Source organism: Furipterus horrens, unplaced genomic scaffold, assembly GCF_987537825.1.
Source record: "Furipterus horrens unplaced genomic scaffold, mFurHor1.1.pri manual_scaffold_4, whole genome shotgun sequence".
Classification (NCBI taxonomy): domain Eukaryota; kingdom Metazoa; phylum Chordata; class Mammalia; order Chiroptera; family Furipteridae; genus Furipterus; species Furipterus horrens.
The window spans coordinates 33972948-33985022 of NW_028327174.1; the positions used below are offsets into that span (position 1 = coordinate 33972948).

The 12075-nt window shown below is 35.0% G+C and overlaps 1 protein-coding gene across 3 annotated transcripts in view; it reads right to left on the reverse strand.

Annotated features, from left to right (window-relative positions):
* SOX5 (SRY-box transcription factor 5) overlaps positions 1-12075 on the reverse strand; it is a 941468-nt gene that overhangs the window by 183550 nt on the left and 745843 nt on the right. For all 3 annotated transcript variants that reach the window (XM_090275485.1, XM_090275487.1, XM_090275488.1), the window contains one exon: positions 9781-9849. In XM_090275485.1, coding sequence (XP_090131611.1) covers positions 9781-9849 — 69 coding nt within the window. The remainder of the gene's footprint in view (positions 1-9780; positions 9850-12075) is intronic.

Here is a 12075-nt window from a genome sequence, read left to right on the forward strand (position 1 = left end):
ACAGGCAGAGTAAAAAGTTAATTAGGTTCTCATTGACTGTAAGTTACATACAATTTACCAGTCTTTGAGTAGAAATTAGTATTCTGACTAGAAGGCTGAAGCAAATTTGTCACGTGCTAGGGATGTCTGAAATGTACATCTTGACTCATGATGTAACTGCTCCTCATGGAATAATTCATTTTATGGTAACACTCTGTTAATTTCATTGGCACCTAATTTTCTACCTATTTATCAACTCTCTTCAAAGACAAGAGACAGAAAATCTTTCTAAAGATTTTTTGAGCAGTCATTGCTACAGTATTGATTGATTTTACTATATGAATGCATAAACCAAGGGGGAATCAAAGAGGAGCCTTGTAGACCAACACATTGACTCCTGGCCTATATAGTTCAATCTGTTGTTAATTTGCTTTGTTTTATTTTCTTTCCCACTATTTGGTGAGCACATTCTTGGGGTTTTGTCTAAGTACTGATGGACCTGGTTTTGTTAACTGATTAAGATATGGTCTGCAAAGCATCGGTGAGGACCAGTGTTCAGCTTTTTCCACAGGTACTGTTGTTTGGGAAAAGGCTGCCAAGCCATGGGGAGTACTGCTGTCTGCTCGCTGGGTCCGTCTTGGTGATTCCAAAATATCCATGTTAAATAAAAGAACCCAAGTTTCACTTCAGAAATCATACTGCAAAGATTGGAGAAAGAAGAAACACAGAAACAACACAGAAATGGGGTAACAGAAAAAGAAAAACCATGAGGAAGATTTTTCAAGATTCCACATAAAAAGTGAGGGGAAAAATCCCTTTCCATTAAACGTACTCTTTGTGTTTTTAATGAAGAGCCCACATCTGGCTAAATGAATTATAGAACCAGGATTACAACTTCTAAAAACTGTTGTCAACATCACATCAAATACAGTTTTTCCAACTATGTTCTCAATAATAATATTAAAAATGTTTAAAATATCAAAGACATAGTTTAAAATTCTATATAAATATAAGCTTATTTTGCTTGATAAATTAATCAAAAGAGGAAAAAGAGTCAAGGAACTCCTCTTATATATCTATGTCCCTTGTCCCCACTATCTTCCCATCAAGGAAACTAAAAAGCATATTAAATATTATATAAATCTTACAATTGTTAAAGTTTGGTTTTGGATACTGAAGCTTCATTTTTCTACAACTCATCCACTTTACAAAATCTCCTTCATTCCCAGTCACTGGTTATTGTTTAGAATATCTTCTCCTACTTTAAAAAAAAGATGAAAAAAACTATGCCCTGATTTACCATCCAAGTTGATAGACTAAGCATGTATTGAGTATCTCCATTATTTCCCAAGACACCATTAAAATGATAAAAGCAAATACATTTATAAACCTATATCACTTAAGATAAAAAGAATAAGACACATGTCCAGGCAAGAAATCTGATCAAATTTCTGGAAGATTAAGAGCCATTGTAGAATTTTAAATGATAGAAGTGGGTGAATCAGACTGGAGTATACATGGAGGGGGTTAAGTGCAAATAGAGCTTAATTTGCTCTCTGAACCCCCTCAGCGCTGCAAGAACCCCCGCTACTGCAAGTCTTGGGACTTGAAATCTCAGGTATGAGAGAGTAGGAGTGACGCCTGGGTTGAAAGCATTAACATTAGTTGAAACTGAGTCTCATCAGTCCACCTTTACTCCAGCAATATCACCCTCCATCAACAGAAATAGAACAGTCTGGGGAAAGGTAAGATAGGTAACATGACCACTGGTAACTCAGAACGAAGGAATTTCTTTATTTATAAGCAGTGTTCACATAATACATGGTTAGCTTCCTGTTCACACTAAAGCCTGTTGATAAGCCTCATTCATAGTCAGAGCTCCTAATATATTTTTTTCTTCTCTCATTCTTAAATCTCAACGGGTAACTGTTTTAATTCAAGTGGAACTTGAAGCTGAAAGAGAAGCTTCATAAGCAAGTAAAAAAATAAAGAAAAAGATAATTTAAGGAAATGAAAAATTAAATGTTTTAAAAACACCCTCAAATTTGCATATCTTGAGACACTCAAGGAGAACTAATCCATAACACAAGCATAGGATAACCTGACAAAATAGTTATCAGGGAACAAGAAGAAGCTCATGAAAATAAAAAAAAAAGGCAATTTCTAAAATGAGATTCAATTAAGAAGTTTAAAAATAATTTTTAGGCCATCCTCTAGAAAAAAATCAAGAAACAGAGACAAAAAATATGAACAATAAGAAACATAATTATTAACTCAGAAAATATAAGATCTGCCTAATGGGAGAGTTAGCAAGAAGTGGAAAATAAAAGAGGTAAATGTCAAACAAGAGAGGGAGAAATATCAGATCAACATCAGATTTCTCATAGATGCTATAAGATAATAACTTAATGGATTTGAAATATAAAGAAAATTATTTCCAACTTCCTTTTCTTTTAGGAAGGTTCTCGATGTGTCTCTGGAGCAAACCAAGGAGAGATGTCATGAAAAAGAATAATATTAGAAACAGTGATTCCAACTCTGGAGAGTTATAAATGGACATCTAAGAATGTCAGCAGGACAAGCCAATCTACATGAAAGCAGGAGGACAGAGGACAAAGAAGCAAGTATCAAGGAAAAGGGGATTTTGGAAATTTGATTTATTCTCGAGAATTCATAGAAATAATAAGGCAAATAACATGAAAAAAGAAAAGACAAGTAGGAAGCACAAAGCTACACAGAAAGGAAAATAGGAGCATCTTATTAAAACTATTCAGAAAACAATACATAAACATATTTTAATGGTGATAGAAGTAGCTCTGGATATTCAAAATAAAAACTTTGTAAAGATTTTAAAGTGGTTCCTTCTGAGTAAAAGGACTGGGCACAGTATATCAATCTGGGCTCTGGACAGTTGATTTCATTACTCCCTTATGCTCTTTTAGCCATGTGGCATGCATTATATCAATAAAACTGAAAATGCATATGCATATCAATCTATCTTTATCTCTATCTACAGAGACAAACTTGTCTGGATACAGAAATAATATGAAGGACTGAAATCATTAGGTAATCATCAGGTGATGTATTTTAAAATTTGCTTAAAGGACTTAAAAGTAGCTCCCTCTGAGTGAAAGGACAGAGGTGCAATCATGATCACTACTCTTTTAGAAGAGGTGACCTACCTCCTCACCTATCTTTCTGCTCCCAGAAAATACACAGAAGAGAGGAAAGTCATCTATAAAGCTACTTCTTTGTATTGCCCATATTTTTTTCCTCTATTAATCTGTCTGAATGTCAAGAACTATATTCCTTTCAATTGTGCTATATTTTATTTCACATGGCAAATGTTAGTTGGAACTCAAGGAGTTAATGCATTTCCTTCTCAGGGTGAAAGGCTACCTTAATTGCATGGTGTTTATTCTTGGCATTTCCAGTCTCCTAAACAGACAAGGTTACTTTGCAATCTCTTTGTGCTCCTGTACGTGTGTGGGGTCTTTTGAGGGGGGTGAAATGTTTCCAACTTACCACACTCAGAGAAAGAAATCATAAATCAGCAGGTCAGTCAGGTACTATGATTTCACCTTTAATGTTATTATGTTTTCAATAAAATATTTTAATGGATTTCATTCTGCATAATAATTTATCAAGAATTACCAAAACTCTTAATAAGCTCCAAGAACTTTGGCTCCAATAAAATAAAACCTTTGTCACAAATTGGTTGAGCCCATGACTACAACTTAATCATTCAATTGTATATAAGTCAAATTGTATTTTTGCTTTGTAGGAGTAAGTTCCCAGTGAAAGAAAACTCATTTTAAAACTTTGGGCCATTAAGCCTTAAATGGTAGAATATCAGTGAAATAAAACTGAACTGAGCCAAGATTCAAGAAACTTGGAATCCAGCCATTGTTCCACAAGTGAAAACTTCTGTTGACTTTGGGAAAATCTAACCTTACTCGGTTTCGGTTTACAAATGTCAAAAAGAAAGAAAGGTCTAAATAAAGGCTTTCTAAAAATCCCTTGTAATTCTAAAATCATATGAATTTGAAACACTGAACATATAGTTTTCAGAGGCTATTGCCATGTAGATTATATTCAAATTTTCCTAGAAATTCTCCTTTTGCTAGTAATATTCATTAAATTGTTCATAATCAGAAATACAGAAAGAAAAAGTTGTTTTGTTCTAATGACTTAGGCAAAATTTTTTAGCATTGTGTGCTTACTACATGCCAGGCATGATCGCATTTAATCCTCAGATGAATGAGTTGTGATTTACATATTATAATTCCATTAGATGGGAATAATGAAACACAGAGAGATTAAACAATTCTCCCAAGATCACACAGCAGATGAGGTGTGAAGATGCAGAGATTAAATTTGGGTGTGTTTAATTCCAGAAAACCTCATCTCTTATTTTTTAAAAAAATCATTTAATACAATTAAAATTGTATCTTACACAGATATATTCCTATATCACCTAAAGAACCAAGCTCTTTCCTATATACCATGGAATATACAATGGTTAATTAACTGTACAAAGGAACAGAGGTTGGTTCTTCGCTCTGTATTTAGCTCCAGATGGAATCAGCAACCCCAAACTATTACTGGACCCAAACATGCTTAATTTGTGAATCAGAAACAATAATGGAGTTATTAAATATCAATTCTTTGCCCCCAAGCAAACACAATGAACAACAGTTGGAAAACTTTATCAGAAGGGGGAATGCAACAAATTTAAGGAATCTCTTATGAAAATTCAAACATTGAACTTTCAGTAGGGAAATCATTACAAATACTCACTTGACAAGAAATACAATATCTTTAAATTTGCTCTTAGAAATATCTTAGTTTACATAGTAAAGCATTTTGTTGAGTTGGCCCTAGTAGATGCTAATAAAAACATTAAATTCCATTAAGTACTATTTAAAAATAATAAAAAATGTAAAACTAGGACATGTTTCCCTAGCCCAAAGCTGTAGAAATTCTGTCCCATACAGAGCGTCAAGATAAAGAGAAACTGGGACTCCAGGGACAGTCAGATTGTTACCACAATGGAAGCTCAGCAGAGGTCACATTCATTTACTTTAAAAAGTTTTGGTACCAGTAAATCAGGTCAAGATGAACCGCTGGTCTAGGATCATTACTGGAAACATAAACCACCCAACTATCAGTACTAGAAGTTGGTTGATTCAATATAAAAATAGATTAGTTGGAAAATAAAATTGCTAAAATATGGGCATTGTAGCAGAAGCAAAAGAGTAAAAATGTTACCCTCAAAAATATAGTAATATACTTTTTTGTGACATAAATTTCATCTAATGTACTAATATATATTAAAAGTGAGCTAGTTGCTATAAGTAGAAATGCAAGAAAAATGTTCTTTTTTAAGGACAATTAAAGGAAATATTGCCAAATAATAGAAAAAAAGAGAAACTTCTTGGTGTTCCTAAAATTAAGAATCTAATAAAGAAATGAACAATTTCTTGAGAGATAATAGGATGTTTCTTGGTATTATAATACAATTTTATTTGTAGATTAAACTGATTTATGATGTTATAAAGAATAACAGAAAACTTTAATTTTTCTTTTAATCTTAACTTACATGTAAACCTGGAAAACGACTGTAACTCTATCAAGGCTTTACAAGGAAGTAATGTAGATTATATTTTCAATCCAATTATAATCATGCCACTTTAGAGCTAAGGATGCTTTTTAAAGAGAGAAAAATAATTCATAAAGAATTGGCCCTAAGTTATTATCTAAAACTAGTTTACTTGTTAAATCTTATGGCACTTTCTCTTCAAATAACTAGAGTACAACCTACCATCACTCTTTTTATCTGGAATGAAATAAAATTAACAGGCCCAAATAATCTTTAAATAACCTGGTCATTAGAATATATAAATGTTTGTGCATATACACACATACAAACATTCAATGACGTACTTCAAATAAAATAAACATGTCTAAATTAACCTCTCCTTTAAAGAGATCTGAGTAAAAGTCGAACAAAAATGCTGGGGCATGTCATCCTTTACCAATATTGGGACCAAATTAATGTCTTATGCATTTTAATTGAAACACAAATTTTAAAAGCAGCCTTTTTTTGTGGACTAGAAACATTGCCGTCCACTATTCTATCAATAAAGGAACTGCAACGTATTGCTTTCTAAAGTACAGAGCAACAATAGAACAAAACATCAAAGAAAATGAAATCAAGATGAGTAATGTAAATTGGTATGTTTATTTCCACAAGGTCTTAAAGCTCCATATTTAAGAAGGAGAAAAATAAATCAACTTAAAAATGCATAAGTATTTTCAGATATCAAAGAGATTTTAATCTGTGGTAAATTTTCATGCGAGCATTTTACTATATATGCATCAACAAAAAAACACTGTATAATAAAATTTTTTATGTATTTTACTTGGCTTTCACTACAGCAGGTTTGATTTTTACTCTTCTTCCTCTTTGTTCTGTGCTCCCAGGGGAAAGGAGAAAGTGCAATGGAGAAGAAAGAGAAAATTTTCTCAAAAATGAACTATGGTAAGGATTTATGTGAGAAAAAACAGGATATATCCTAACTTTTTAATCTTTCATTTGTACACATACCACTACATAAGTGCTTCCCATAACTGTCTGAATGATTTCTCAACAGACCATTTTAAATATATTGTGACTTTCATAACCATTGAGTGCTTGTAAGAATGCCCCAAATTAACAATTTATAAAATATGCTTTAGAATTATGCTTTTAGTTAATGAATATACTAGAAGCTGTGAAAATGAATTCCTTTCAGATTGCAGTCTTACTGAGTACTTATATTTTTTTACCCAAAACATTCCCTACTTCCCAAACTTTTTTTTAAATAATACTTTTACGGGTTTTGACTGTCAGTATCATTTATCTTGTTAAATCTAGAAAGAGGACAACTACACAGATACAATATCGCAACATTTCTCTGAATGTTTCCCCCGAATTATCATCGCTGTGAACTCGTGGAAGCCAGCAGCTTTACATTTTGATCAGATAATAATTCTAAGCTTTTAAATTGCTCATAATTAGCTACATTTCTATTTATAGTCCGAAAACTTTGTCTCTGACCCTAGCTCTCCCTGTAACTAGTTGTGTGATCTTGGGCAAGTTATTAATTTTGGGTGCAGTTCTCTGGAATACAGTTTCTATAGTCATATCTTTCCTAGCAGCCCTGGCTGGTTTAGCTCAGTGGATTGAGCGTCGGCCTGCGAGCTAAGTGTCGCTGGTTCGATCTTCCAGTCAGGGCACATCAGAGAAGGAAAACTCTGACTCCAAAAAACCTCCGCTGCCTTGCGGCATACCTCTTCAGGGGAAAGGCTAAGGGAGTAAACCCCGACAGAAAATCCAGAGCCGGAGTCCCTAAGGCGGTTCAACGTTGTAATCAACACCGGCAACTCCTGCGGCGCACCTGAACCCAAGCTGTATTGACTCCGTCTTTCCCTTGGACCCTTCAGCTGCGAAGAGAGGGGGGGTCTGCTGCATGGGCAACAGCAGATCCTCCATATTACCCTGCCCAGGCTCTGTAGCTTCAGCGTCATCGCAAGATGTCGATTCAACACGGGAGGAGACAGATACCATGTCACTCCCGAGTCGGACTGCACAGCCATTCTCGGCCGTGCAGATAGACTCTTAAGAAGCTACACCATCGTCTCTCGAGACGGACGGCTGCCGACGACGACGACGACGATCTTTCCTAGCACAAATAATTTTAAGGCTCTTTATTTCCAAAATGCTCTGACTTATAAATTAGAGTGTTCTATGCTCTGGAGGAAGAATTCATCCATTTCAACATTATGACAGAGCTTAAAACCCACATTATGAATGTAGTATTCATAATTCCAAAAAATAAACTGAAGGTGTTGGCTAAATTTAAATGGTCAAAATAAAGCTTTGGCTTCTACATATTTATAATGTAGACACATCTTTTTTTTACAATTCTGTTTAACAAAGGACTCTCTCAGTCTCATAAAAAATTTTAAGCGTTTAAAACCATTGGCACCCTCATCAAACTACAGTGAAACCAAATGACTTGCAAAGGGCCATATCTCTGATTATAGAACTGTATCTTATTTATAGTAAGAGATTGCCATAATGGTTTTATCATCATAGGTTTTCAATAATCAAAAACATTTTAAATCTAGAAAACCTGGTACCATCAACTAAAACTGTACTCAAAGTCAGCATACATAAGACTGAACATGGAAATACCATAAACAGTTCTAACCCAATAGCAACCACACTCCAGATATAAACTGATGGATCATATCACATTAGAACTGTATTTATAATTATGGTTAAGGAAGGTGAAGATTTGGGGTTGGATCATCTCACTAAAGTTTCTGCCTCATTGAAGCTATGACCCGTTCACTGAAATCTCAGGGACAACAAGAATGAGTAAACACTGTAGACTACATAACCTAGGCTATAGAAATTGAGTACCTGACCCAATTAGATAAAATGGAATAAGCTTTGTTGGCAAAGATGTCTGAACATGATTAACAAATGAATGAAATTATTTAGACCCATTTTCTTCTGTCATTTATAATATTCACATTTAATAAGATGTTGCATTATCAAAATAAAACTTGAAGAGTATGATGAAATTTTCCCCAGATATATTTAACTGCAAATTGAATAGTTACTTCCAGATGAAGTTACACGGGGTTGGACTCACAGATTCATGACTTATGCTCCTTTTGTTGATAGTCATAGCAAGTATACATTCAGAACTTTCTATTTGTCTTGATACTAGGCTCAAGCTATCCATCCACGGCTTCATTAAATCCGCAAAAATACTCTTATGAAATAAGTGCTTTCAGAAAGGGAATTTTCAGGAAGAGACACACATTTTGTCAAAGTTTGTGCAGCCAGCAAGCGATGGAGACAGGACATCGTCGGAAAGTTACTTTTTCCTTTTGTTACTAACACAGCTGCTTTATTTCCTCTTTATTGATGCTTCGCTTCATTGCAAATTTCCACATAAGAAAAATATCAGAAAAAATATCAGGATATAGAGCCCTATGTCTTGCTTTTTCCCAGCAATGGTAAGGGTGAGGTTTTACTTGAACACAAAATCATATGTCCCCTAACTTCCACCTTTATCACACACGGCTCTTGAGCACATAGTCCAGTTGTCACCACCACTGCTCATTAATCAGTGATTTTCAACCTTTTTCATCTCACGGCACATGTACACTAATTAATAAAATTTGGCAGCACACCAAACAATTATTTTTTGCCAATCTCACAAAAAATAGGTATATTTTTTATTGATTCACACCAGATAGCTATTGTCGTGTTGGCTGTTGTCTTTTTTTTATAATTTGACAATCTAAAGGAAAAGAGGTCAGTGCCCCTGACTAAATAGTCATGTGTTGCATGTTTCACAAATTCTCATGGCACACCAGTTGAAAATCGCTGCTCTAAATGAAAGCTTGTTACCCCTTTCTGCTTAGGTTTCCCCGCACCTCCCCCATTAAGAACACTTTCAGGCACACCTTAAACATTAAACCATAGAGAAAACAAAAACATTTCTAACATTAAATTCCATTCAATATGGGATAAAAATGACCGTCAGCTTGCTTAGGCTGAAGCTCCCTGTGACAGAGAGTCACTATCTGCAGTGTTCTCATGGCACAGGAAACGATGCATCACGAATTATGCTGAAAGTAATTTTTACTTTGTAGATCATTTCAACTAGGTCCATTTAAGAATGAGAAACAAAATAGTTTTAATTGGAACTTATGTATGAAATTATGATTTCTGACCTGGATCTGTTGCTGAAGCAAATTGATTTTGTGTTGTTGCTGCAGAAGTTGCTGCTGTTGTCTGGCAATCTGTGGAGAAATTGCACATGAAAATTTTAAGTATATTGTAGCCTTAGGGGAAAATTACTAATGTTCTGTTTCTAAAAGTTTGATTTGACACTGATTATTAAGATGATGCAAATAGATGTGTCTGTGTCTGGATGGTACCAGCAATTAATCCTTAAGTAGGGTCAAACAAGACATTCAGTTTTGGGGAACACGTATGGTTCTTTTGGGCTAGAACAAATGAAGCCCTAGACATGATAGCAATGATCTAATCCAGTTTGAACGGTTAGTTTCAAAAATTCTACTTCCTGGCAATATATTAAGAAGCTACTGTCTCTGATGTTTTCAGCTGCTTTTTATGAAAGAAAGTGTTGATTAAATGGGGTTTTGGAACCAATGAGTTCAGAGTAGCACAAAGCATTGTAAGATGCTTTCTTTCGTAGCGAGGTGTTAGTTTCTGTGTTTGTTGGTTGGTTTGTTTCTTGGTAAACACTGTCCTCATTTCCGTTTCTCACAAATGTCTAAACTGCCAGCTCCTCCACACACTCCACTCTGGTTTCTCCTCCCATTCTCAAATAAAGCGATTCTTAATACAGTCACCAGTCACCTCTTCTTTTTTAAAAAATTCTGAAGTGTTTTTTAGTGCTCATCTTTTGACCTTTCACCAGAAGTGAACACTCAAGTGCTTTCAGTGATCCTGAACCTTCTTTCTTGACTTCTAGGACACCACATCCTCCTGCTTTTGTCCTTGCCTCTCAGTCTCTTTCTTTTCAGCCACCTTCAAAGACTTTATCCAATGTTATAGTTCTTTAAGGCTGAATTTTAGACTCAATTCTTATCCCTCTATACCTGCTTCCATAGGTACGCCAGTGCTTATGCATTTGTTGCTCTAGACTAGACCTTTGCTTCGAGCTTCAGACCCATTTATCCAATGACATTCACAGAGGTACTTCAAATTCAACAGGTTCAAAACTAAACTCAGGACTTAGCCCTTCATGTGGTCATCTGAAATGTTTTCTAAGCCAGTGACTAGCACAATCACCATGTTATTTGCCCGGATAACATTCTCTTACTTCATACATACTATGCTATCGATCATATATATTTTGTTCCCGTTTGCAAAAAGCCTGGAGCCGAAGGAGTACGGAATGAATAGTAGATGAAGAATTCTTGGTTGGATAGATGAGAAGAACGTTTTAAACATTCCATTGCATTATAAAGGGTAGGTAATCTTCTCATGAGATCTTAACATCACTCTTCTATAAGTAAGCTCTGATTCTTATCCTCAACATGATCATTTTCATTAAAAAGTGTATTTCCTTATATTCAGTGTCAGAGAGCTAAAAATTCAGGATAAATATGATATAAGCAGAGTCCTTTAGTATGAATGAAAGAACCCATATGAAGGGGATGGGTCTACATGGCTGGGCAATGAACTTTTTATTTCCCATGTGGATGATGGCACAACTATAATTATTTTAAAGTTTTCTTTTATTTTAGGATTTTTTTTTTTCTGAAGAGAGGTAGGAAAAGATACGGTAGAAAAGGCAATATAGCTTTTTTCCTTAAGTCCAGTTCTTTCCTCCCACATAACAGTATTTCAGCTGGTATTTAAGTCCTCTCACCAGCATATTAAGAATTTATCAAGAAACTGACCACTTCACACCCCTCCACCCTTATTCCTGTTCCAAGCTACTGTTTCTTCTTGCTTGATTATTGTGATAGCCTTCTATTTGCTCTGTTTGCTCCCTAAAGCTGATTATAAACTTGCACCTGGAGAGACCCTTTGAAAATATAAGTTGTGTTATATTATTCATCATTTCAAAACACTGTTCTACTCAGAGTAAAAGTCAGTGCCCATGTAATGCCTGCAAGCCCAATACGATTTAGCCACCTGCTTCCATCTTCGTTTCAACTCCTCCTTCTCTTCCTTTTGTCACTCCATTCTTGCCACACTGCTCTCCTATCTCTTGAAAACACCAAGGATGCTCCTACTTTCCAAGGATACTTACTCCTGCCTCTGGACCTCTTACTTCCCCCTTGTCTGAAACACCCTGTTCTTAGATAACTGGATTGCTCACTCCTTCACCTTCTACAAGTCTCTAGTCAAACATGACTCTGTCAATAAGGTCTTCCCTGATCACTTGGCTACTGTAATTGGTGTCCTCATCCCTAATTTTCTGCTTTATTACTCACCATAATCCTTATCAACATACACTATATTTTACTTTAAAAAATGTATTGTCTATC